This window comes from Rattus norvegicus, chromosome 8 (genome assembly GCF_036323735.1).
Source record: "Rattus norvegicus strain BN/NHsdMcwi chromosome 8, GRCr8, whole genome shotgun sequence".
In the NCBI taxonomy this organism is placed as follows: Eukaryota; Metazoa; Chordata; class Mammalia; order Rodentia; family Muridae; genus Rattus; species Rattus norvegicus.
In genome coordinates this window covers 84,834,857-84,861,124 of record NC_086026.1, presented here as the reverse complement: position 1 = coordinate 84,861,124, position 26,268 = coordinate 84,834,857, and the positions used below count along the sequence as shown (strand labels likewise).

General features: G+C 42.2%; 1 protein-coding gene across 6 annotated transcripts in view; it reads right to left on the bottom strand.

Annotated features, from left to right (window-relative positions):
• Nucleotides 1–560: 560 nt before the first annotated feature.
• Nucleotides 561–26,268, bottom strand: part of Myo5a (myosin VA) — a 168,041-nt gene continuing 142,333 nt past the window's right edge. For 5 of the 6 annotated variants that reach the window (XM_039080847.2, XM_039080851.2, XM_039080852.2 and 2 more), the window contains 8 exons: nucleotides 22,702–22,848; nucleotides 20,271–20,425; nucleotides 15,034–15,123; nucleotides 13,335–13,485; nucleotides 11,107–11,389; nucleotides 8,907–9,081; nucleotides 6,545–6,625; nucleotides 561–6,292 (listed from right to left, as the gene is read on the bottom strand). In XM_039080847.2, coding sequence (XP_038936775.1) covers nucleotides 6,140–6,292; nucleotides 6,545–6,625; nucleotides 8,907–9,081; nucleotides 11,107–11,389; nucleotides 13,335–13,485; nucleotides 15,034–15,123; nucleotides 20,271–20,425; nucleotides 22,702–22,848 — 1,235 coding nt within the window. In that variant the 3' untranslated portion in view covers nucleotides 561–6,139. The remainder of the gene's footprint in view (nucleotides 6,293–6,544; nucleotides 6,626–8,906; nucleotides 9,082–11,106; nucleotides 11,390–13,334; nucleotides 13,486–15,033; nucleotides 15,124–20,270; nucleotides 20,426–22,701; nucleotides 22,849–26,268) is intronic. The other variant, NM_022178.2, reaches the window with a different exon arrangement.

Below are 26,268 nucleotides of genomic sequence, written 5' to 3'. Positions count from 1 at the left end.
TGAATATAATTCCTGCTGCTGCATTTCTAGGGTCTGCTGTGGTGCCCTGGAAAGGAAAAATCCTTATAAATGAGTGAGTCTGATGAACGACTTTTCCTATGTGCAAGTGGGGTAGTCTACAGTAGAACTTAACACTTACTTTCTGTATTAGGACTAAAGATGAGACTGTGCCATCCACAGACTGCTCTTTGTCCAGCCCAAGGAGTGTCACAGACGAGCCTTTGCCTTTTATCCTATTCCACGCATCTGTCTCTTCTACGGCAATAAGAGCCGAACTTTTGACACAAATCTTATTTAAACTTTTGGAAGCCCCAAATTCCTAGATTCTATTTTTCTGCCAGAGAATCCCTCGATATGCGAGCAGCCACAGTCCCTTAGCTGTTTGGCTGGTCTGCTTGCCTCAGTGTTTGCAGTTTTCACATTGCTGTTCTCTAGCACAGACAGAGAATGAAGGAACTTCAGTTTCTAAGACCTGAGACTCTACTTACAACACTTAATCTTCAGAGTAACAATTTGTTTTGTTTCAAAATGTGTGAAGTGGTTTATAGACAAAGACAACGTTTCTTTATATCCTTATCTTTATTTCAACAATTTTCTATAATAGCTAGGAGAATACAGCACTAATGACAGACACACTAAGCACAGTAGACAGCTATAAATTTAGAGCATAAAATGTCATTCTGATATTGTTTTGGCTTTCCTTTTAGCATTAGGTAATACCCAGTGAAAAACTCGTGTTTCCAAGGCTTTTGTTGATATGAGGTGAATTCTTGACATTCGAGAAGATTTCCTGTGCGATACTCTGGAGTGGGTTCAGTTTAGATCCAGCGAGGCTTGGTAACGCCTCTCACCTGTCAGCATGCATTTCTGCTTCCCCGACTAACCACTTTGCAGAGATCAACTGTGCAGATCAAGGAAATTCTTTCTCCAGATCCAAGGAAGAAAAAGATTAGAAAACTGCAACCATTTACTGTATTCCAAAGGCAGGTCCATTTCATGGTAAGTGATGAACAGTTGAAATAAAACCACAATGGGTTAAACGCCATGAGCTCATCTGTACAATACTGCTGGAACAATTGAGACTTTCCCAAACACAAGAAAATCATTTACTTCAGAATCCACAAAAGAACACAATTCTGGATCATAAATCACAACACAGATCTACACTTAAAGGAGAAATCACCTTTTGTGGGAAAAAAATAATGGCTCACATGACTTAGAGAGCTAAGATTTTATTATACATAGAGACAATAAGTTATTTGAAACTACTGACTCTGGAAAACGCATTGGGGTTATTAACTTTGCAAGCATTAAATTGTACACGGAAATTTCAACCTTTAAAAACAAACCCAAAACTTCCCCAACTATTGCAAACAATAGCACTGCCGAGGAAATGTTTGTTGCTTTTAGATATGTTATGAGTGTAGTTCTACCCACTAAGTTAAGCTAACAAACATTTTTAGGAGACCAAATTATAAAATAAAAATGTATAAAATGCATTTGGGAGATGTTTGACATGGCATCTTTTGCTTTTTGACCTATTGAGAAATTGACTAAACTCTAAAGTTAATTTAGGTACTATGCTATGGTGGATTAGAACTTAATACAGCTACTTTCTTGTTTTTACTCAGCCTTGTACAGTAGGGCACCACACAAAGTTTTTAGAGTTGTATTTTTGCCTTTATTAGAAAGGGTTAGTGAAAGGCAAGCCACCCACAAATACACCAACTTCTGGCCGGGTTCCATGCATGCTAATTTGCTTACTGTTCAGGGACTTGCACTAACCCAGAAATATTCCTAAAGCTAACATTTCATTGGTTGCTTTATAAATTCTAACCTCTGGTTGGAAATGGTTGCACATAGGTAGCAGGATATGCAGAAAGGGGAGAAAGGAATACGTGGTGGTGGGAAGCCACACCCAATTCAAATCCTTACAAAACCTTGAGAAACACGGCAAGATAACCCTCACTGAGGACAAGTTCTGGGGAACTTAAGGCAGCTCTAGAAGGGAAGGGGCAAGGGTTAAGGCGGCCCTCACAGCACAGCCTGAGAACAAACTACAAAGCACTTTCCACAAAATGCTTGTGGCCTCAAGCATGCATGCCCACAGCACAGCTCCTAGCACCTCCCCTGCGGGCTGTGTGCTGTGGCAATTCCAAGTTTACACTGACTCGCCATTGGCAGACAGCCCCAGGGAGGGAGGTACTTAGTGTCCTGGGTTCCTCTGTGCCTCAGACTAAAACTAGAGAGTTCTCTGTAGGCTGTGTAGTTCAGCCTGGGGCTCTCACAGGGAAACCTCATGGTTGTGGAGAGTGGCCTGCCTTGCCTCTTCACATCTGAGGTTTTCACTGCTACCCGCCCTTCTACTTCAGACAGCCTCTAACTCAAGAGTCCGCACCCTGTCAAGGAGTACTGGTTCACCACAAAAGGCAAGCCTAGTCACAGCTAGTGCTGCGGGCACTGCGCACTGGTCTCCCAACAAGTAAGCTGGTGCTCATCATTCATCTCTTCCCACATGCCAATAACGACACAGAGCACCCTTACTAGCCAGGTTACCCCACAGCATATGGAGAGACAGGACAGCCTCTGCCCTTACTGCTAAAAGGCAGTGCCACTTCCAGCGAGCCACTGACCATACCATTGTCCCAAATTATCATCCCCATTGATGGTGGGAGCTGTCTCCTGTGGATGCTGTGAGGAAGTGAGGTAACGGAGGGAGAGTTGCTGGCGTGAAGCACATGCACTATGGGTACTGTCTCTGCACTACTTCCAACAGGACCACAGTGTCACACACGGACATTTGCTCTTCATCCTAACAGGCTGATGCTACCCGGAGGACCCTTGACCATGCTTCCTGAGGAGCTCTCAACTGGTGACTGTGTGTGTGTGTGGGAGAGGCACTGCATGTGGAGTTCTCAGGATGGCGGCAGCTCCTCTTCCTACAACTGTCAGAAAACTAATTTCTCACAATAATTGGGACACTGAGGCCTGAAGTATCTTCATAGCCTTCTGTATACACCATTAAGGAATATGCGCATGACCTACACCTGCTCACCCATAAGGAGTCTCTCTTTAGCTACTGAAGTGAATCAGTAACAAATCAGGCAATCTAAACTGGCACAGACTGACATCCCCTATCACTTGGCTCTGGATTACAGTTCTGTCTGTACATTTGCTTTCCAAAGTAGTGCCAGGTAGTATGGAATGTTCAAAGTTCCAAAGGAACCACAAGTTGTCCTTTGTGCGGATTGATTTGTGTTGATCTTTTCCTCATTTTGAGTTACTCGAAGGCAGATTCAAGCCTGGGGCTAAGAAAAGAGGCAGGAAGGGAAGAGAAAAGGCGTCTTTCCTCACTGTGGATCCTTACTGTGGAGTGAGTGAAGCTACAGCAGGTCAGTGGTGGCTGCTGGGAGGGGCTACTGCAAGGAAGAACTGCTGTGCTGTTGTGTCTTTCAAGAGCTCCTTCTTTGTAGTCCAAGCATATCATAGTGGAATTATGGGAAAGCCAATTAGTGGTAAGGTTAAGGAGTACAAAAGTGAGGACGGGAGTGATGATGAGTCCCACGCATGCCAGCCAGGGCCACAGAAACCCATCAGGCTGGTAAGATTAGGGAGGTGCCGGATGGGACAGGTAGGGGGAAGGCTGGGTGTGTGTTTGAAGCTAGGAGAGTATGGATGACAGAGTGGGGGTGAGCACAAGCCTGGTGCCTCTCTCCTTAACAAAGCAGTGCAGACAATCACTATCTGGGTTCCGATAGCTTGAAAGAGTTGAAGCTTGGAATCACAGCGACTCTGAACCATTGTCACTGAAACCCGAGAACCACAAAATGGGAGCAGCTGTAGAACAGGAGCCCCAGCTTTGACAACAGAGAAAAATGAGAGAAAGTGCTAGAAACTGTAGGGCACAAATGTCTGAAGTAGGGAAATGGGGTTTCAGGGACAGAGCATGACAGCCTGGTCCTGAAGACAAGACTCGGGGTGTGCATCAGCTTCCCACTCAGGACTAAGCTGGGAGCAGGGTGTGGGCGTCCTGCCAGGGCTGAGTGAGGGAAGACAGCCTACACAAGGCTCTGTTTGCTTAGCAAGTTCTTCCACCCACTACCTCTATGCTGTCTGACTCAGTACTAGTGAGATGGCTTAACTGTTCACTGCAACAATACTGAGAACCCAGGAAAACTGAAGACGTTGAGTAGTGTTGTAGGTTCTGCAAATAAATCAATGCACTGGAACTGAATAGGAGTTGAGACTCACTCAGTGGTAGAGTACTGATTTAACACACAAGAGGCCTTGGGTGTAATTCCCAGCACTGCAGAAAACAAAATTCCCTAAACAAACAAACAAACAAACAAACAAACAAACAAACAAAAAGTTTATCCTGTAACAAAAGTTACTTAAACTAAGTAACTTTCAAATAATACAAATAATTAGGGTGTTCTAAAAGACCTAAATGATGTATGTTAAGAAAAGATTGTGGTTACATAAACTCGTGACTTAGTGTACTAACCCTAGGGAACTGACAGGCACTAAACATTGGTCTTTACAACAGGACAGAGTAACTGTGACCCCTTTCTCTAGAAACCCCGCATGCGTGAACTGTAAACAGGGAAGTGGCTGGAACAACCAGTTGTCCAACCCTCTTACTTTATAAACAAGGAAAGTTTATAAACTCCAGTAAGATAATGAACAATAACTTCCGTTTACTAACAGTATTTATCACTGACTTGAAACCGTTTAGCTCTCAGGAATAATATTGCACATATTTAAATGCCACTGTTTCAGACCAACCACCTTACAGTAAACCATACAAATCGATGATTGCAATTAGCAGCCAAAGGAACGAAAGCTAAGAATTTGCTCTTGCAAAACCCAAAGGATTTATTATATAAGAGTTCCAGAAAAAAATGGAGATTATGCTTAATTAGAATTTCATAATGAAAACATACAGAATCTGGGTCTTACTGAACCAAATCCTCTATAAAATTTAATAATCTTATATTTCTTACATAAATCTTCTTAATGTATTTATAATATGATGTTTTTAAAGTATCCAGTGGTATCTGAGAACATTTATAGAGGTTGCAACACCTAAACCCTCTGAATTATAATGATTTATTTATATGCCTATTTTGAATAACTTATAGGATAATCAGTTTCAAGATCTTAATCATAAATATTCTGATAGTCCTTTCTAGATAGTGACTGAAACTAACACTTAATAAATTAAGAAGAAAACTTGTCAAGGTTGAATCTATGCCTGGCAAGAATCAGATTTCGGAACTGAAAACAAGCAACTTCACACAGCACTAAGCATGATGTGCGATCCGCACGGGTGACTTATCAATGTAATACCTCCTGATCAGCAATGACATCAACAGCCACTCTGCCTAACTCTACTTCCCCAGTGTCTGCTACTCGAGCCGATGAACCTGTGGATAATTGCATATAATCCAGTTAGAACTGGTCTGGTTGAATTGTAAACAGAGCTGATGAAAGAGAAGCTTATTTTGTAGTGCCTAATAAGACTATCACTTACGTCAGGAGACAGCACACAGCAGCCATTTAAGATGCTCAGTAAGCTACAGTACAAACCGGCATCTACGCTGCCTAGCAACAATGTCTTTCACATGGCTATGCCGTACTGACAGATAAGGAAGTTACTTGGCCAGTTACTTTAATGTTGCCAGTTTATTTTTTTTGATCCAGTTTGACAATATTACCATGATTGGCTCCTAAACTGCTATGATATGTATTCAGTGATTTTCTTCAGTTCTTTGTGCCTTGTTCACAACAGTTCAGACATATGGGATTGTACTTAAATGCAGCACTAAAGACTTAAACTAAATGCTGTCAGCTGAAGACAAGCCCCTTTCATCTTTTCTTTCACTCTTCCCTGCCACCATTCAGCTGTATGTAAACTCAGGGTTCCCAACTGATAGAGAATGAATGTTGCTTTAAAGGTAACAGTACAAGGAGCGTCTTCACAATTGAAAGGATTCTGGGGGGGAATTCCAGTTAGCATCTTCTTCTAGAGATAATCAGTATTTTTTTTTCTTTAAAAATGTATTTTCAGTAGCTCACTGGAAACAACTGTTCATGTTTTGAGGAGAAATGCGTTCTCTACATTTGCTTGGGTAGCCCTTCAGACCCTTGCAATGAAGCCCAGGCCCAGGCTGGCTGGAATCTGGATGGTTTCTAGGGCCAGGGAGGATGGGTTAAAGGGGAAAGTGACAGGAAAGATGTGTTTTGCATCCATGAGCAGCTGTGGAGAGTCTTTCCTGTCTCGTAACCGCACCTGAGGGTATTATGAAAAAAGACAAACGGCATTGTAAGATATTTTCTTACCAAAATTCCTATTAAAAATTTAAAAAAGTTAACTTTTTTATTAAAATATTTATGGATTATAAACCTATATAAAATAGTGAATGTACTATAAAGTAAAATGGAAATGCAAAAGATAAAAACACATTATCCTTCCAAAAACATTGTGAATATTCCATTCAAATGACTTTCTGGTGAAGCAGCAAGAAAGAAAACAGCATCTCACCTGTATAGTGCGGATAAATGAAACAGAGACCCTTTCCTCAAACTCATTAACGGGTGTGTACAGATTCAACACTTTGACGATCTGGAGAGAGAAAAGGGAAAGACGTTTCACAAACAGGCTGGCTGGTCAGGATCTGGGAAGGACCACTGTACCTCCCTTTCAGTTTTACCCGGGTGGGCTGGGAGAGAGGGAAGGAGGAAGCAAAGGGCACACTTGCCTTGTGTTTCAAGTTTTACTGGAAGAATGTAGTCATGTAACATTTTAAGAAGAAACAAAAAATCAGAAAACCATTCAAACAGTATAAATACGACACAGAGAAAAGTGCCCCTCTTCATCCTCTCCATCTCTGAGAGCAACAATGGTTGCCCATGTTCTGGGCCACCGCTGAGCTACTGTCCACAAGCCTTTGATATTTTTATACAATTGGAATTCATTCCAGTAGTGTTATTCTTCAATAACACTGTTTTCACATTAAAGCATATATGGCCATATTAAAATTATAGAATTAAGTATTACTCGTTTTAAACAATCTTAAAAATTCATGTTTAGAACAGAAAGACATTATAATGAATAACACAAAGATAAGGTCTTTAAAGCAATTTAACCAAAAAGTTAAGAAGTAAATTAATAATGATCTTAAAAATAAAAAATAAATAAATAAATAAAAGGCCATTGCTCTTTTCCTCTTATGGTATTGGAGGGCTTGAGACAGATCTCTATGTACTCCAGGCTGGCCTGGAATTCACTATGTAGCCCCATTTAGCGTCAAGAACATCACTGTTTACGTGAGGTGGAAGTGTTGTTTTGAGATGGTTTTGAGATGCAGCCTAGGCAGGTCTCAAACCTGCCGTCCTCTTACATCAGCTTCCGTGTGCTGGAATTGCAGCCTGCACCACCATGCCCAGCCTCATTTTCAAGTTACCGTTTAGAGCTGTGCTAACACACTAGTTATCACAGTCCCACGTGGTTATTTACATCTAAATGAGTTACACAGAAAGTTAAGTACAGGGCAATGCCAACCTATAGGAAAGAGTATGGTGAGCGCCAGAGAGACATGGAATAAAAGTCTGAGTGACACTCTCGATTCAGGACTCAGCCACTCAGAGACAAGGGTTAAGGCTGCACAAAGGACAGCCAAGTAAATCAAGTAAATAACCAAATTAAAGGTCTACTCAATTCTTTGGGGCATGTTGAAATAATATTGAAATAATTGAAACATTGAAATAATAAGTGCTAGAGCACATTCTCTAAAAGCTGGAGGGCAGGAAACATATGTTGTCAGGTTTCCCCACTGTACCATTACTTCCCGAACTTGGTGGAAATGGGGAAGACCTCAAGACCATTACCAGTACTGAAATTTTCCACTCAAAAGTAAGTTTACAGCAATAATCTCTGTAAATTTCGGCACTAAGAAGCTATGACTGTGATCCTAACAGTTTTCCCTGAGTGAAGTGAATCTCCAGGCCAGCGATGGAGAGCTAAGCATGGGGAGATGAAATAGCCCAGTGAAGAGGACAGCAGGCACTTCTGAGGCCTTCCTTTGACTGCTGCTGGCTCCCCTAATGCCATTCCTGTCCTGGCCCTTCCTCAAGTTCCGTGCTGTGAGTGCTACCTCTCAGACGGCTGTCAGTGCTTCTCGTAAAGCATTAAGAACAGGACATGCTACATTTTTTTGGGATATCGTTAGCTTCAGGTGTTTCTGTTTTCCCTACCGAGCTGTTCGCTCATGAAGGTGGAGATTTCTTATTGTAAAGTAATTACCTCCACAGGTATGCTACTGTGTGGTGGGGATTAATCACATCTAGGACTGAGAGAGTAAGAATTATTCTGTGTATGTGGGCAGCACCAGAGCTTGCATGTGACGGTCAAAGGACAACCCTTGGGAGTCGGTTCTTCCCTGTGCATCTCAGGGATCAGGCTCAGGTCATCAGGCTTCCCAGTAAGTGCCTTTATTGCCAGAGCCACGCTACTGGCCCCAAATAGAAGAAGTAAAGAACCATTAATGACTGAGTAACATGGAGGTAACGTCATGGAACTGAATTGGAGCTCTACAGCAGATATTCCTCGCGAGAGCAGGGACTTGGTTTTATTCCAGGTTGCATGGCAGGGCCCAGAACATCACAGAACACCATGCACTTACTCTTTGCTGAATATTCTACACATGACTATGAGCAGGACTGAAATTAACTGATAATAAAATCCCTTCTAAAATAAATTCCAGGTTTACACTGACACGTATCTTCTCTGCCAAGGAGGGAGGTCAGTGAGGAGAGAGGAGTCCCGGCAGGCCTGACTTCTCAGAGCTCCTCTGGGAAGCCTACTATGTGTGTCAAGCCTACTATGGTATGGAGGGCCGCAGTACCTGGGCTGTGGTCAGAGCGTTGCACATGGAGCAGATGGCTTCCGCGTCATCGTCAGTTTTCTTTTTCACTTGCAAAAGCTGAGCAGCCTGGATAAGAGGTTCCAGAGTCTCTTTTGCCCCACTGTTCATTAGATTCTTGTCACGTAGCCATTCTTCCAATTGACTGACATTGTACCTATGCCAAAAATAAAAAGAGAAAATGTAAGAGAGAATAAGAGAGAAAATGCAAATTTGCTGAATGCTGTCATAAATGTCTTAATTTTGTGTATGTAGCCGTGTCAGTTAATATGACAGGTAGTATTTTTATTCAATTTTCTAAAATCTAATCAGCTGTGCTTTAACATTTATCATGAAGTCATGAGGCTTATAATCGTAGTTATGTAAGACTGAATGACAAGAGACTGTAACTCTTTATTGAAAGATGGAAACAAAGTCCCTGGAGGGAAAGTTATTAGACTTGCTAATAAACGAAACTGACTATATCATGTGACTCTGTCCTTGTTAACAGCTGCCTAGAATGTACTTCTGGCTTCTGAAATTCAGGCTCCCTTTGCATGATAAACCTTCTGATTCTTCACGCACTCTGTCTTCCTTAAGAAGACTCAAAATGGTTGAGTGAACAGCCAGACGCCCCAACATGTGCCCTGTACTCAAACTTCCCTAGGGAAGGGCCCTGACAATGGGGACAGTGGCCTGAGAAAGTCTAGAGATAGAAGAGAAGAGCAAGGGAACACCCTTGGAAGAGACAAAGGCTCTACGGATGCTAGACTTTGAAGAGGCGCCCAGCTAACTGATGGGAGGTTTCAACTACAGTTAAAGCAGACAGACAGACACACGGTCAGAATTCAGTCTTCAGGCAGACGGAGGGAGGCACTGTGATAAGAAGGCGAGTGACTGCAGCTGGGTGTAGTGGCTCACACTTGGGAGGTAGAGGCAGGAAGATCAGGAGTTCCAAGTTATCTTTGGCTACACTGTGAGTCTGAGACCAGCCCGGGTACATGAGACCCTGTCTTAAACAATAGGTCAGAAACGTCACAAAAAGTTAGAATCTCTGAATGGAGGTTGTACCTCACAGTGAGATACGAGTGAGAATGGTAAACATAGAACACTACAGTTTGCTAATAGTAACTATAGATTTTGTAGGAAACACCCTCCCGCCCCTTTTCTTTTAGTTTTTTTGAGTCAGGGTTTCTCTATGTGGTCCTGGTTCTCCTGAAACTTGTTCCAGAGACCAGGTTAGCCTCAAACTCCCAGAGATCCACCTGCCTCTGCCTCCTGAGTGCTGAGATTAAGGGTATGCACCACTACCACCCGGTGAAAATCCTTTTGTTTTCTTCCAGTGAACATAACAGATGCTTCAGAATAATCATTTGCTCTCCAAATTCAGTTGTTACAATAATGATGCAATGGTGAGGGAAGTGGGTATGTAATATAGTTGCTACTGGGGATGTCTGCTGTATGCCTGTACTCTTAGCTGAAGCAGAAGGATTGTGGGTTCAAGACCCATTTCTCTAAAACAAACAAGAAACTAAAATAAGTGGAAAATGGAGTATAATTCGTCTTCAAATTCAAGTGTTAGTAAATGATCTCTTTGGACCTATTATTTTTCTTTAACTTAAAATTTTAAAAAGGAAAAAAAAGTGTTTGGCTGGGCATGTGTACACATACCATGCACATGCAGTATGCGCACAGGCCAGCTGGAACTGGAATTAGAGAGTTGTGAACAACCCTGTAGGCTCACCTGACCTGGGTCCTGTTCAAGAGCACTAAGTGCTCTTAACCACTGAGCTACTTCTCCAGATCTTATTTATAAGTGGGTTTATCTTCTTTATATTCTTAATATGGAAAGATATTTCTAAGAGCAACAACAAAATATTACAAGGTTTTGTTTTTCCTAATATTTTCCTATTATGCAATCAAAACAAATAAGAAAGGAGAGAAAAAATATACACTGTAGTGAATCTTGCACATCTCTATACTCCTATGAACAAGGTAGCTTAACAGAAGAGCAGGCCTTCCTCCTGAGCACTGAGAACACATCCAGGCCCAGGAGCTGGCTCGTCTATACCAGTCCTTCCCTTGCTGCTGGCCACATGATACTGCTCAGAGCCGAGCCATCATCCATCGACCGGCAGGCAGGCCTGTCACAGGAGGCTGTGTGTCACAGGAGGCTGTGTGTCACACGCCGGTGTCTGCTCACCGTATCTGCATGCCTTTGCTCCAGGAGCACATGTCCTTGCGCAGCAGGAGGTTGTTCAGGGTGATGGCGCCCACGATGTAGAACATCTGCTTGACCACCTGCTTGATTAGCTCTGGGTCCATGCCATGCTGACACATGACGGAATGGAAGGAGTTGAGCTGCCGCAGGATGGAGTCCAGTGTGTAGGTGCCCTCATCGGCGATACTGGAGGTTCGCTTTCTGAGTCCTGTGGGCTTCACCCCAGATACTCCCTGAATTGTTTCATGCTCTAGCATGCCTGAGACTGTAGAAATATTTTAAGTGTTAAAATGATTCAGAGGTAAGAACACACACACACACTCATTCTCCCTCCCTCCCTCCCTCCCTCCCTCCCTCCCTCCCTCCGTCACCCCTCTCTCTCACTCGAGTGTACACACACACACACAAATACACACACTTTAGAAAATAAGAGGATGAAAATAGTAGAAGAAGGAACTGTCCCCGGAATAAGCCTTTGGATTCTAAACTTTAATGAAGTATTAAGTAATTTCACTGCTGCATTTTCTAAAGTTGAGCAGCAGCCTTGGGGCTGCACTTGCATGTGGTACTGGAGAAGTTTATGAGAGTGGTCAAGTAAGTGTTCTTTGTATTTGATCTCAGATATTAAAGAAACAGCCACAAATCCAAATAACAACAACAACAACAACACAATAACATGACGCTGAGAAAGGTAGGGCTTTGGGAAGAGTCTTGGAGGAGACCTGTCAGAGTTGAGGGCAAGGAGCTGGAGAGCTGAGCCAGTCTCTGTCCTGAGGCCCTCACACTGCAGTGAGACGGTGGGATAGCCTTGGTTTCTCTGGACTTGTCTCTGTTGTACTGCTGTCTCACCTCTCTCTCAGTGTCTGGCTAATGCTTCCTTAGAAAGCTTCTGACATGTCTACTCAGATATGCCCATTCCTGCCTGGGAGGCCCTTAAATCGATGATTACGTCTGGATTGTTTTTCTATTTCCTTGTGCTAAGCTCAGCTCCCTACAAACCCTATACTAATTCAAAGCATTTGTTGTTGCTATTAAATGACTGGGAGATGGAGCAAAATGGGACAGTTTAGAGGCAAACTATTTGTTCAGCCACTACACATAGGCAAGAGACAGGAAAGAATGGTGGAAGTTAGTTGCTACTCTGTGTTACTTCCTGCATTTTGGCCAATCTACAGTGTTTTAAATTTACAACTAAATTTACCTAAAGCTCAAGAAAAGAGATAACAGCCATCTCATATGACCTCCACAGACTTTATGTCCCTAGCTGTTTTAACTACGGGCCTCTGAAAGAAAATGAAATCTGTGAGCTCACTAAGGGAGGTAAAAATGTAGACATGTGGAGAACACATGGTCAAGGTAAGAAAATACAAGCCTGAAACAGTGAAGAGCCTCTAATTTGCCTGGAGATAACAGTGTTTGGTAATTTGAAAAAAAAAACCCCACAAATTTGCTACATTAAAAACCTTCAAATTCATGCATCCTAAGGGAATCAGATAGGACAGCATATAAATGACCACCCAGAATGAGTATAAAGAGAGGTGCGGGCTGGAGAGATGGCTCAGTGGTTAAGGGCAGCAACTGCTCTTCCAGAGGCTCTGAGTTCAATTCCCAGTAACCACATGGTGGCTCACAGCCATCTGTAATGGGATCTGATGCCCTCTTCTGTGTGTCTGAAGACAGAGTATTAATATAAATAAGATAAATCTTTAAAAAAAAAGAGAGGTGCATGGACTCACACTCCTTTACATTCATAATCAGAAGCACATGTACCACTCAGTCAACAGGAAATATTACTTTTAACCACTTGCCTTGACATTTCCAGGAAGTGTACTACACACCATGGAGTGTCCTATACACACCTATGATAGCAGCTCTTATTGCTATAGTGCCTTCCCAGCCATTTTACTATAGACTATTGGGCAAAGTACAAACCCATCCCAGCCTCCTTGGTTTTCAGTGGTCTCCTAGGAAGCCCTATGTAATAGTGCCACAGCAAGTCTTTCTGACAACTAGACAAAGGAGTAAAGTCTACTGCTAGAAAGAAGACAGAGCTCAGTCTTCAGAAAGAGGATGTAAGCACGGACTCTAGTGCCTCTGTCATGTGGAGACTGATTTCTGTCATAGTTAGCACTTTATGCTCTCCACATGAACACGTCTGTCACATGTATCACTGGCCTCATTGTCAGCAAGCACAGCAACACTGGTCTTACCTATCATTGGCTGAAGAATGTTCTCTAACACCCTCACAAGCTGCTGATAGATCTGAATGGCCAAGTCACTCAGTACTTGCCGATACTCAGCAAGGTCAAAATTGGTGAGGCAGTGTTCATTCTGGCGAGACGTGTTGTGTTTCATGAAGCCCTAGAATAAACACAATGTTAGTGGTGCACAGGAAGGCAATGTCTCTGTCTACCTCACTGTCTCCAAGGGCCTCTGTCCGCCTCACTCTGTGTCTTTCTCAGCCCTCCTACCCAGTGCCAGGGTCATCATTCTCAATGCTGTTGCCTGTGTTTTCACTCACTCCTGTATCACCCTCATCTGTTTAGCTTTGAACAACAGATGATGACCTTGGCAATCTATAGTTAAGGTTTTCAAATGGCAAAGTGGGGAAATTTAACTTAAGAAAAGAACATGTCGTATTGATAAAACAGCAGGTCTACTGCCAAACATTAAACAAGGAATTGAAAACACTCTTTAGCTCTTGGCTCTTTACATATAGTCCCATGCATATATAGTCCTATGCATACATACTACACCCAGAGGAACATGCATAAACATGATTAGACTAGTTTCTTTATGAACTTGAAAACAAAGGAACTTTATCATTTTATTCTAACTCACAGTATCTACATGATGATTTCAGTCAGATCTTAGAAAAGTCTTTCAGTAGCATTGGTTTAAAAGGCCAGCTCCCCAGAAAGGCAGCATGTCTTCTAGTCACTTTCCACTAAGCACACTGCTCACTAGCCCCACCTAATGACAGAGCAGCTTAGTGGCCAACACAGTCTAAATGCAGGGCTCATAGGATCTCCTTCATGACCTTTCTCAGGATTCTGCTCCCTCAGGCTCACCTTCTAGGTGTCCTGCTCATCTTTATATATCCTGTCATTCTGCCATGACAGTCCTTTGCTCTGCCTGCCTTTCTGACAAAAGATGGGGAGATTGGATGGGGTAGGGTCAGGCAACAGGTCTCCAAGCTGTGCAGATGCAGAGTCACAGTTCTCCTTATGTCAAGAGGTTACAGACTAAAGGATGAATCTCACTGAGCCTCATCTGTAAAATGGGTTTACTGCCAACTGCATGACATGTTGTATCAATCACATGTCAAACATATTCTGTATATTGAGTACTGTTAAACACATAGTAAGCAGCTTTCAGTTATAACCATCAGTTTGGTTTTACGTTTGGTTAAACTCTATCAAACAACAAATGAACACTTCACTACAAAGATACAGATAAGATCTTTTTTGTTTTCAAGACGGGATTTCTCTGTGTAGCTCTGACTGTCCTTGAACTCCGAGACCCAACTGTCTCTACCTTCATGCTCAGATGTATATACAATTTGTTGTTGGTTGCCTTTAAGGTTTATGTAGTTAGCATAAACAGATCCATTTCTTTAAACAATTCTATGTCCTAATCTTAAACTCTATGTAAACCACCACAACATGTTACAAAAACAATTATTTTCCCTGACTGTTGCTTGACTTGTTTTTTCACGCTTTCTTATAAACGCTAGGAAGGAAGAAGCCACATCATCGCCCAGTTCACTAGAAGACAGCAAACATCATGAAGCAGTACATTTCCTGTTTGGGGATTTAGAAACTAACATGATTCAAACATCTTTAAACTTTCCCTTTAAAAGGTCAAAGAAAGTACAACATGGTGTTTTTACCACTCAGGTTTTCTCACCTCTTCTCCACTATATTGCTTCAAACAGTGCAAAAATCGACATGTGTTAGAGAGCCAGAAGGAGACAGTTTCAAAATCGTCACCTCTTTTCTGAAAGAGAAAAAAAAATCTAAATTTGTCTTATCCTTAGGGAAAAAAGCTAGGCAGACACTGAAGACCCACTTCTTTTACAAAACTTAATAAACTATGGCACAAATAAATCAGATTTTAGTTTTATGCAATTGTCAGAAGTTTACCTCAGTCCCCTGATGTTTGCTACTGTTCTTGCCTTCAGAAAAGTATTCCCCACTAAGCCAACTTAGCTGTCTTTTGTGCAGAAAAAGGTTCAAGTCACAGCTGACCCAGACCAACCCACTTGCTTGGGATTAATGAAGGGAATCAGTAAGAGCTAAAGGCACAAAGTATATAATAATTTCTGTATTAAGGAACATGAAAAAGAGATGGACATCCTCAAATGCAATTTGGATTAAAACTCCTGGCACAACAAAATTTCTGAGCAGTGACCCAGAGATGGAAGAGTCCCAGACTGAGTAGACAGCAAAAACTGTTGGCTCTTGACCATAATGGGATGCGTGAAGGCTCAAAAGACACTGGATTGGAGAGTGTTTCTGAGAGGTCACATAGTAGACACTGCATAAGCATGAGGATCTGAGACTGGTCCCCAGCACACATGTAAAGGACAGGGTGCAGTGGCTTGTAATAATCCCTGGACTGGGGAGGCAGATATGGAAGAATTCCTGAGGTTCACTGACCAGTCGGCCTAGCCTAATCAGTGATTCCTAGGTCCTGGTGAGAAAGTCTGTTTCAAAACTCATGACAAGTAGTAATCCTGGGAAACGACATTTGAGATTATTTTCTGGCCTCTACATAAAATTGTGCTTAAGTGCATGCACATATGTGCACACATGCACACACATATATACTTCTATACATAAATGTATACATATATACACATGAAGAAAAATATTGAATATCTGTCTATGCTCTATATACATACATATACACACAGATATTTAATATTCATGTATACTATTTCCATCATCTATCTATCCATCCGTCTATCCATCCATCCATCCATCCATCCATCCATCCAGCCAGCCATCCATCCATCAACCTGCCCATATATTTATCTATCTACATACCTATCTATCTCTAGCTCTAGTCTAATGTAGCTTAGAATGGCCTCAGACTCACTGTATAGCTGATGTTAACCTTCAATTCCTCATCCTCCTCCTTCTACATCTCAAGAGTGTCTCTATACTTGGTTAAAAACAATATTATTTCTTTTCTGGTACATCAGAGAACAGCCAAGACTTATAGAACACCTGTCTTTGATCCTGGTTGTCACTTTATATAGTACAAGTATACTCAGAAGAGAATATGCTATGAGGAATGGTTAATTTCTTGTAGGATTTTTATAATAAAATTTACATCTTTAAGTACACATAAAACACATTAAAATCCATAAATTTTGGACAATATTTTTCTGAAATGACATTAAGAAAGGGATCCTAGACGATATTAAGTCCAATTTAGAATTATTTAGCCTAGAGAGGAGAACTGAGTTTGGGTCTCTATTTTGAAAAAAAAAAAAAAAACCCTAGCTTTAGGGATATTGCCAGAATTAAATAAAACTTAATGATATTCTCACATGTAGACAATCACCCAATGGCTTGCATACAGGTTTGACTAAGAACTTTAAGTCTTCCATAGATGTGGATTATGTCTGGTTTTGGGAGGTGGCTCTGGCTGAGCTGGCAGAGAACATCTTTATGGATTGGAAGGCAACATTAGTCTGTTGTACAGGACAGAATCACTGACCATCTTTGGTGATGTCTAGACAAGTTGCAGCAGAGAGCCTCAGAACAGCCTAACAGAAAGCTTATAATTATACCTCACATCACCAGCGTCCTTAGCATCACCAGAAACCAACCCAAACATAGAACCCAACCGGATAAAAGCAGATAAAGATGATCACAGAGAAGACTTCATAAACAACTATATTAACACTGTTGCTTTTCATACAAGCATGATGGGCCTCTCTGCCATCACAGTAAAACACTCTTGTTACTTCTAAATACACTTTTTGAAGACTTCAAAGTGTTTAGAACTGAATAGCACCTCTCTACCAGTTAACTAGATCAAGTTTCTCAAAGTAATATTTTTATAATGAATAAACTGTATTTGTTCAAAATTATATTTGGGTCACAGAGAAAATTAGACAAGCTCAATTATTTTCAGTTTTCTATTTGTTAGATAAAACAATCTGTGAGCTAAAACTGTATGGGTTCTCAATTTGCCTTAGAACAGTTACACCACTGTTAGGATTAAACTAGGGGTGCAGGACAAACACCTCAATTCAAAATGTGGGTGTGAGGTAATTCACACTAATTTAAAGCAGAATGCAAAGGGTATTATGTTGTGGTAAGCATTCTTTTAAAATCATTAATTAAAAAAATCATTAATTAAGATTCTGTGATGATTAGTCAAGTAGATAAATATATCCTGCAGTTAGGTTGAGGGAAAGGAAACATTTAAAATCTGTAAAAGTCAACTTAAGATAAACGCACAGTTTGTCTAGTATTGGTATGTCCAAAATTAAGAGATACACTTAGAAAACACTCATGAACTTTAAAAGAGGAGTCTTCGGAAACCCCACACCTTGGTAATCACTGTGGAACAGAATGACAGAGAACAGCACTTTTTGAGGTCACAGGCTTGGAGCAGAAGAGGGGCGCTAGTGTGCAATGGTGCAGTGACAGGAGGGAGGACGAGGCAGCCCACAGACAGACTGTGGTGACAGCCGCACAGCAGAGTCAGTATAGATTAACAGGTGGAAGGAGTAAGACATCAAGGTTCATGTTCTGCATATTTTACAACATTTTCTCTTTTTTCCTCTTTTGAAAATAGTTTTTTCTTCCTCACATAATATATCCTGATTATGTTTCTTCCCCCTGTTTCTTCCTAGTTCCTCCCTCCCTTCCCTCTCATCCAGATCACATTCCTTTCTGTGTCTCATAAGAAAACAAGGCTTCTAAGAGATTACAATAACATACAATGAGATTACAACAACAACAACAACAACAAGAACAACAAGAAGCTAACACATTGAAATTGGACAAAACAAAGTAACAGAAAGAAAAAAGAGCCCAGGAGCAGTCACCAGAAACAAAGGCTTATTTGGTCAAACACTCAGGAATCCCATAAAAACACTAAACTGGAAGCCATAACATATACACTAAGCACCCGATGCAGAGCGGCAGGCAGGCCGTGCACACACTGCCACCGTCTCTGTGCATTGATGTGAGTGTTGGTCATGCTGATTTAGAGGCCTTGCTTTCTGGGTCTTCTCCATCTTTACTGGCTCTCATATTCTTTCTGAATCCTCTTCTGCAGGGTTCCCTGAGCCCTGACAGAGGAGATTTTATAATAAAAATGTAAAAGCCCATTTAGAAGCTAGAAAGTTACTAAATCTTTTTTTTTTTCTTTTTTTCGGAGCTGGGGACCGAACCCAGGGCCTTGCGCTTCCTAGGTAAGCGCTCTACCACTGAGCTAAATCCCCAGCCCTGAGAGTTACTAAATCTTTATCCTAGATGCTCTTATTATCCTGTTGAATAATCAGAAGACAAGGTGCCTGGGGCGCATCTTAATTTCTCACAGAAACACTGAGCTAAAAGTTAGATGTGGGGCTGGAGAGATGGCTCAGCAGTTAAGAGCACTGTCTGCTCTTCCAGAGGTCCAGAGTTCAATTCCCAGCAACCACATGGTGGCTCACAACCATCTGTAATGGGATCAGATGCCCTCTTCTGGTGTGTCTGAAGACAGCAATTTTGTACTCATGTACATAAAACAAACAAATCTTTTTTTAAAAAGTTAGATGTGTTTCTCTAGTGCAGTGGTTCTCAAACTTCCCAGTGCTGCAGTTCTTTAATACAATTCCTCATTGCTGTGAGTCCCAACAATAAATTATTTTTGTTGCACTTTATAACTGTAATTTTGTTACTTCTATGAGTTACCATTTAATACCTGACTGTCAGGATATCTGATATGCAACTCTCATAGGGTCAGAACCACAGGCTGAGAACCAGTGCGCTTCTAGAGTCACCAGGAGGATTACATAAGGTAAGTGGCTACTGAGTTAAGAGGCTTCTCCTCCATCCTTCCCAAGCTTCTGTATATATATTATGCTTATGTCTGATAAGCATTTCTACATTTTCACATGGAAGCAGGGGCTTTAGGTAACAAGATGGGATGAATTGGGGAATAAAGGGAACAAAAATTGAAAGAAAAAATTTAATGCTGTATTAGTCATCTTTTTATAGGAATTAGCTACACATTATTGAACTTGACATTTATCTCAACATCATCATCATATTCTACATATATGGACCACATATACGTATAGAATTGGTTTCCACAAAACACTTAAAACTCATCCATCCATCCATCATCCATCCATCCATCCATCCATCCATCCATCCATCCATCCATCCATCCATCTATCTATCTATCTATCTATCTATCTATCTATCTATCTATCTATCTATCTATCTATCTGTTGAGCCAGGATCTCACTGTGTAGACCTGGCTGGCCTGGAATTTGCTCTGTAAGCCAGGCTAGCAACTCACAGAGGTCTTCAAGATATGTACCACGAAGCCTATCTTTGGCTGAACATTTTAAGTTTGGTCCCAATAAAACCTAAAGCAGATTATTTCTGTCTGTGAAGAATTACTTTGCTATATAATTAAATGCAATAATATCAAATTCATTTTGATTACTGTCTAATCTGAACCTATTCTGAAAGAAGGCATAATGACCGTGTTATGTTTATGACAGGTCTCCAGCAGTGAGAGGTTGTGGAATCCTTAGGAGAAGAAGGCTTAGCTGGAGGAAAGGGAACAGAACTTAAGCACTGTAGTCCAGCCCCATTTTGAGTTAGTCTTTGCCTACTCTCCTCTGTAATGGGCTCATACCTTTTGAGGCTCTGAGCCCTCAAAATTATCCTCCTCCTTCAAGAGCTTCTGCCAGGTATTTGGTCACAGTGCCGGGAAAGCAGCTAACATAGAAGGTATAGAGACTGTTTCCTACAATAGGAGCTCGTAAGTAACACTGAAAGGGTGAAAGGGTTTACAATAGCAACTGTACCAAGTCTAAGGAAGAAACAGTAGGACAAGAACAGTAGAAAAAGAATAGACTGTTGCTAACAACCGTGAGGACTCCAGAATGCAGAACTGACCTTCAGGACTTTTTTGATGCTGTTAATTGTTGATGTCAGCAATGATCTTACTTTCTGATCATCGTTCAGGTAGTCGGCATGTCGCACACACATAAACAAGATATATGCCGGTAACCCTGGAATCAGATTGACAGCCACACCACGTGGCTTTAGTTCTGAATAAAGAAAAAAGGAAAAACAAAATTATGTAACCCTGAAAGTCTTTGTAAGGCATGTTTGTGAGAGATGAAAGCACAGTTGTGTAAGAGCTCAATCATTCAGAGCAAGTTAGTATTTTAACAGCTCATTAGGGAAATTATTGACTATGGGTGCATATCTACATAAAACTTATGTATCCTGCCCTGACTTTTCCCTTGAAGTCCAGTCTTGTTTGTGAACTGTCTTCCTGATGTCTCTGCTCAGGCATGTCAAGCCAAGCCTCCCCCAAGTCGAGTTCTCCATTCCCCAGGGCATCTGTTCTACTAATGGACCCTCCACCTTCAGTTTCTCAGGTCATAAACCTCATCACTTTAAAATTCCTTACTTTTCTCATACCATGCACCCAGCTTATCATCCTGCTACTGTCTCCTGCAAAATACCACCAGAATCTAGCTGCTTCTACTTCTACTCCCCAGTTTAGAACATTATCACTTCTTAGGCTGCAAGATAGCTTCCTAACTGGTTTCTTAGATTCACCTCCTAGTCCCAGATAATAATAATTATTATAGCTTCTTGCTTAAGAAAATGCACATTAGATTATGCCAATTTTGTTCTGAGAATTCTCCAAAGAGCTTCTTCACTCACTCATAAGATTCCAAAACTGAACTGTGCTCTACACCATCTCGCCTACTCTTCCTCAGGCTCAGCTCACTTTGCCCCAAACAACTCTCCTTGTTGACTGCTGAATACGCTATAGCTCCCCCAGGGCCCAGTCCTTACACCTTTCTGCCTCTAACGTTCTTTCTTTAGACGTAAGCACAGCTTGTTTCTATTCTCTTTGGCCACTCTGCACAGTACATCCCATTAAGGAGTGTTTCCAGACAACTTTATATAAACTACACCCTTCTTTACTCCCCATCCTTTTTATCCTTTAATCCACCAGCCCCTGAAACCTTTTTGCTAGGTGATGATCATGTTGAAACCGAAGCACTCTGAAGCTATTTATAGTACTGAGCTGAGAGCCATGAAGCTGAGGAAGGTTAAATTAGGTGTAATTATCAGTCCTGTTGCTGTCACCCTGGTAGCTGGGAGGAGAGAAAGGCGAAGGCTGAAGGCTTTAGCTCACTACTACTTAGGGGCTCATGAACGGGCTCCTGACTTTACTCCCTGAACATTCTTCTCAGAGGCTCACAGTCAAGGCCTTGGGACCCCCTGAAATGCCTCTTCTGCTTCCTTTTCAATTATCCCATCCTTTCCATACTCTGCTAGAGTTTTTTCCTTGATTAATTTCTCTTTCATATTATTGAAGTGTTTCCTTAAACAATTAGCCATAAATATTTCTAGGGAATGAAAAGAGAAATTAAGAAAACCTAAATGGCTTACAACCGTGGCATTCAACTGTGGTTATAACTGGGAATCCTCAAGACATTTCCAGAATAGCATTAGACCTGGCCCAAGCTCTTTTCCCTGAAAACTTCAACTTATTTCATTTGGGGTAGGTAGGGGTTTATCAGCAATTTTTAAAGAGCTTCCTGAGTGGGCTGAAGATGTGGCTCAGATCTGTCTACTACTCATGAGGCCCTTGGTTTGCTCCCTGACCCCCTCAAAACACATAGTGGTCTTAGTGGAAGTAACATAGGCCTTAGCATGTGGGAGGTAGAGAGCATGTGGTTTGGTTACATATCATGTTCTAAGCTGGCATGGGCTATGCATGACATTTTATCTCAAAAACCAAATCAAAACAAAATTTTCTGAGTGATCTTAACATGAAACCAGAGCTGATCAACTTGGTTTCAAAGGAACCTTACAGATGGATCCTAGACACATGTTGTCCCACGCTGATAACAGACACTCAGTAAGGACTCTACCACAGCACTATAATGCAGTGTAAAACGATGACTCATAGACTTCACAGCTGGGCTCCTGCCTACAGCCTTCAATGCTGAGAAAGCTGAAGCTGGATGGTAGCTCCCAGGACGTATGACAAGCCTGGACAACATGACAGGATCACTGTCTCAAAAGAAGTGTTAGAACTTACTTTTGTGAATATTCATTAGTTTTGTGTATGCAGTGTGGAAGCCTGTGACACAGTGTGTTTGTAGAAGCCAAAGGACAACAGCAGGACTTTGTTTTCTCCTTTCATACTAGGGACCCCTGGAACTGAACTCAGATCATCAGGCTTAACACAAGCACCATCTTGTCAGTCAAGAACGTAATTTAAAAAGCATAAAATCAGACTTCAGAGACAGCCTTCCCAGCTGAAGGGAGCCCCACCCAGGAGGAGGGCACTTGCCTAGAATCAGGTTCTTAACAAGCTTCTGTTCGTCCTCCCGCTTGTACTCCAGCATCCCTTGGAAATCCTTTTCTTTCCGGGGAATGTTGACCGGCCGGATAGGCTCATCGATGATCTGTCCTGGGGATATGTTCTCCATCTGCCCCACTTCAGGAGAAACAAAAAAGGGGAGAAAAGTCTGTCAGGTAGAAAAGCTGAGAGGGCTCTATGCTCTCATAAAGTAAGTGGACTCTGTAAGAACTGAAGCTCCTCATCTCTGCCCACCCCCCTTAAGATGTTTTATTCTTCTTTGCCAATTTGTATCCCCTTGATCTCTTTTTGTTTCTTATTGTTCTAGCTAGCACTTCGAGTACTGTATTGAATAGATATGGGGAGAGTGGGCATCCTTGTCCCTGATTTTACTGGGATTCCTTCAAGTATCTCTCCAATTAATTTGATATTGGCTGTTGGTTTGCAGTGAATTGTTTTATTGTGTTTAGGTCTGGGCCTTGAATTCCTGATCTCTCCAATATTTTTAATATGAAGGACGGTTGTATTTTGTCAAATGCTTTTTCTGCATCTAAGGAGATGATCATATGATTTTTTTCCTTTGAGTTTGTTTATATGGTGGGTTATGTTAATGGATTTTCATATATTGAACCACCCTTGTATCCCTGGGATGAAGCCTACTTGATTGTAGTGAATGATGTTTTTGATGTGTTCTTGGATTCTGTTTGCAATAATTTTATTGAGTATTTTTGCATCGATATTCGTGAGACTGGTCTGAAGTTCTCTTTTTGGTAGGGTCCTTGTGTGGTTTAGGTGTCTGAGTAATTGTGGCTTCTTAGAATGAATTAGATAGTGTTTCTTCTGTTTCTATTTTATGGAACAGTTTGAGAAATATTGGTATCAGGTCTTCTTTGAAGGTCTGGTAGAATTCTGAACTAAGTCCACCTGGCCCTGGGCATTTTTGGTTGGGAGGTTTTTAATGACTTCTGTTTCCTTATGGAGTATTGATAAATGGGACCTCACGACATTGCACAGCTTCTGTAACGCAAGGATATAGTCAATAAAACAAATCGGCATCCTACAGACTGGGAAAAACATCTTCACTAACCCCACATCTGATAGAGGGCTAATATCTAAAATATATAAAGAACTCAAGAAGCTGACCACCAAAAAATCAAACAACTGAACAAAAAAATATGGGGCACAGAACTAAACCTTGAACTCACAACAGAGGAATCTCGAATGGCTGAGAAACACCTAAAGAAATGTCCAAAGTCCTTAGAGATCAGAGAAATGCCAATCAAAATGACCTTGAGACTCCACCTTACTCCACCATTCAGCCAGAATGGCTAAGATCAAAACCTCGACAATACATGTTGGCGAGGATGTGGAGAAAGAGGAACACTCCTCCATTGCTGGTGGGATTGCAAGCTGGTACAACCACTCTGGAAATCCATGTGGAGGTTCCTCAGAAAATTGGAAGTAGACCTATCTAAAGACCCAGAAATATCACTCTTGGGAATATACCCAAAAGATGCCCCACCATGCCTCAGGGGCATGTGTTCCACTATGTTCATAGCAGTCTTATTTGTGATAGTCAGAAGCTGGAAACAACCCAGATGTCTCATGACAGAAGAATGGATACAGAAAATGCAATTCACTACACAATGGAATACAACTCCACTATTAAGAATGAGAATATCCGGCTGGGGATTTAGCTCAGTGGTAGAGCGCTTACCTAGGAAGCGCAAGGCCCTGGGTTCGGTCCCCAGCTCCGAAAAAAAGAACCAAAAAAAAAAAAAAAAAAGAATGAGAATATCCTGGGTTTTGCAGGCAAATGGATAGAACTAGAAAATATCACCCTAAGTGAGGTAACTCAGACTCAAAAGGATATGCATGGTATGTTCTCACTAGTAAGTGGATATTAGGAAAAAATCAACAAAACCCAAAAACAAACAAACGAACAAGTATAGAAACACAGTTCAGTTCACAGAACTCTAAAAGGTCAACAAACTGAAGAACCTAAGTGAGGACACCTCAGTTCTACTTGGGAGGGAGAAGAGAGCAACCACAAGGTGGGAGGGAGGGAGAGATGGGGGATGGAAAGGGAATGGGTGTGGGGGGAACATAATCTGGTATTGGATTGGGGAAAAAGGACTGAAGCCCTGAGGGATACCAGAAAGAATGGAAACAGGGGACCTCAGGAGGCAGGAGGTTGGGAGGACCCCCCAGAATGTACCAGAGACCTAGGAGGTGAGAGACTCAAAGGGGAGGACCCTAGATGAAATGCCCTACAGTGGGGAGAGGAAACTTGTTGAGCCCACTTCCAGCAGAAAGACAGGTCATCAAGTGAGGGTTGGGGTTGCCATCCCACAGTCAAAGCTCTGACCTATAATTCTTCCTGTCTGAAAGAAATTCAGGGATGGAAATGGAGAAGAGCCTGAGGAATCCAGTGACAGACTGAAAGTGGGACTGAGCTCAAGGGGAGGTCCCAAGACCTGACCCTATTACTGAGTCTATGGAGCGCTCACAAAAAGGGACCTATCATGACTGCCCTCCGAAAGACACAACAAGCAGCTGAAAGAGTCAGATGCAGATATGTGCACCCAAACAATGAACAGAAGCTGCTGACTCCTCTGGTTGAATTAGAGAAAAGCTGGAGGAAGCTGAGGAGGAGGGCAACCCTGTAGGTAGACCAGCAGCCTCAATTAACCCAGACCCCTGAGATCACTCAGACACTGGATCACCAACCAGGCAGCATACACCAGCTGAGATGAGGCCCCCAACACACATACAGAAGAGGACTCTCGGGTCTGGGATCAGTCAGAGAAGATGCACCTAACCCTCAAGAGACTGGAGGGAGTGGGGTGGGTAGGTGGGAGGGAGGGGAGGAGGTGTGGGATGTGGAACAGTCGGGAGGGCAGACTGGGAGGGGAATAAAATCTGGAGTGTTAAAATTGATGATGATGATGATGATGTTTTTTGTTCAAACTGGGTAAATAGCAACATTAAAAGGTAACTTTGCTCTGACAACCACAGAGCCTGATACACAGGTAGTAACATCAAAAAGCTACCTAAAAACTGGCAAGGGCGCTTCCTGGTTGCTGCCGCTGCGCAGAGCTCGTAGGCAGCAGGCAGCACCCCACGAGCAAATTTGAGCCTCGGAACCACAGGTAAGACCAACTTTTCTGCTGCAAGAGACCTGCCTGGTGAACTCAGGACACACAGAGGCAAAATTCCTCTAGGACCGGGCACTTCCTGTGTTTACCGGGAGTCCCAAACCCACGGATCCCGGCCGGCAGCAGTTCTCTGCTCCCAAACCCCGTGGGAGAGAGACTTCACCGCCTGGTCAGGTGGGCACTCCTGAGGCTGCAGAGCAGAAGAGACCACCAACACTGCCCATCCCTGCCCACATCCCTGGCCCAAGAGGAAACTGTATGCGGCCTCTGGGTTCCCCAGGGGGAGGGCCCAGGAGCGGCAGGACCCCTGCACCTGGGACACCACCGGAACCTGAAGGGACAGACCGGATAAACAGTTCTCTGCACCCAAATCCCGTGGGAGGGAGAGCTAAACCTACAG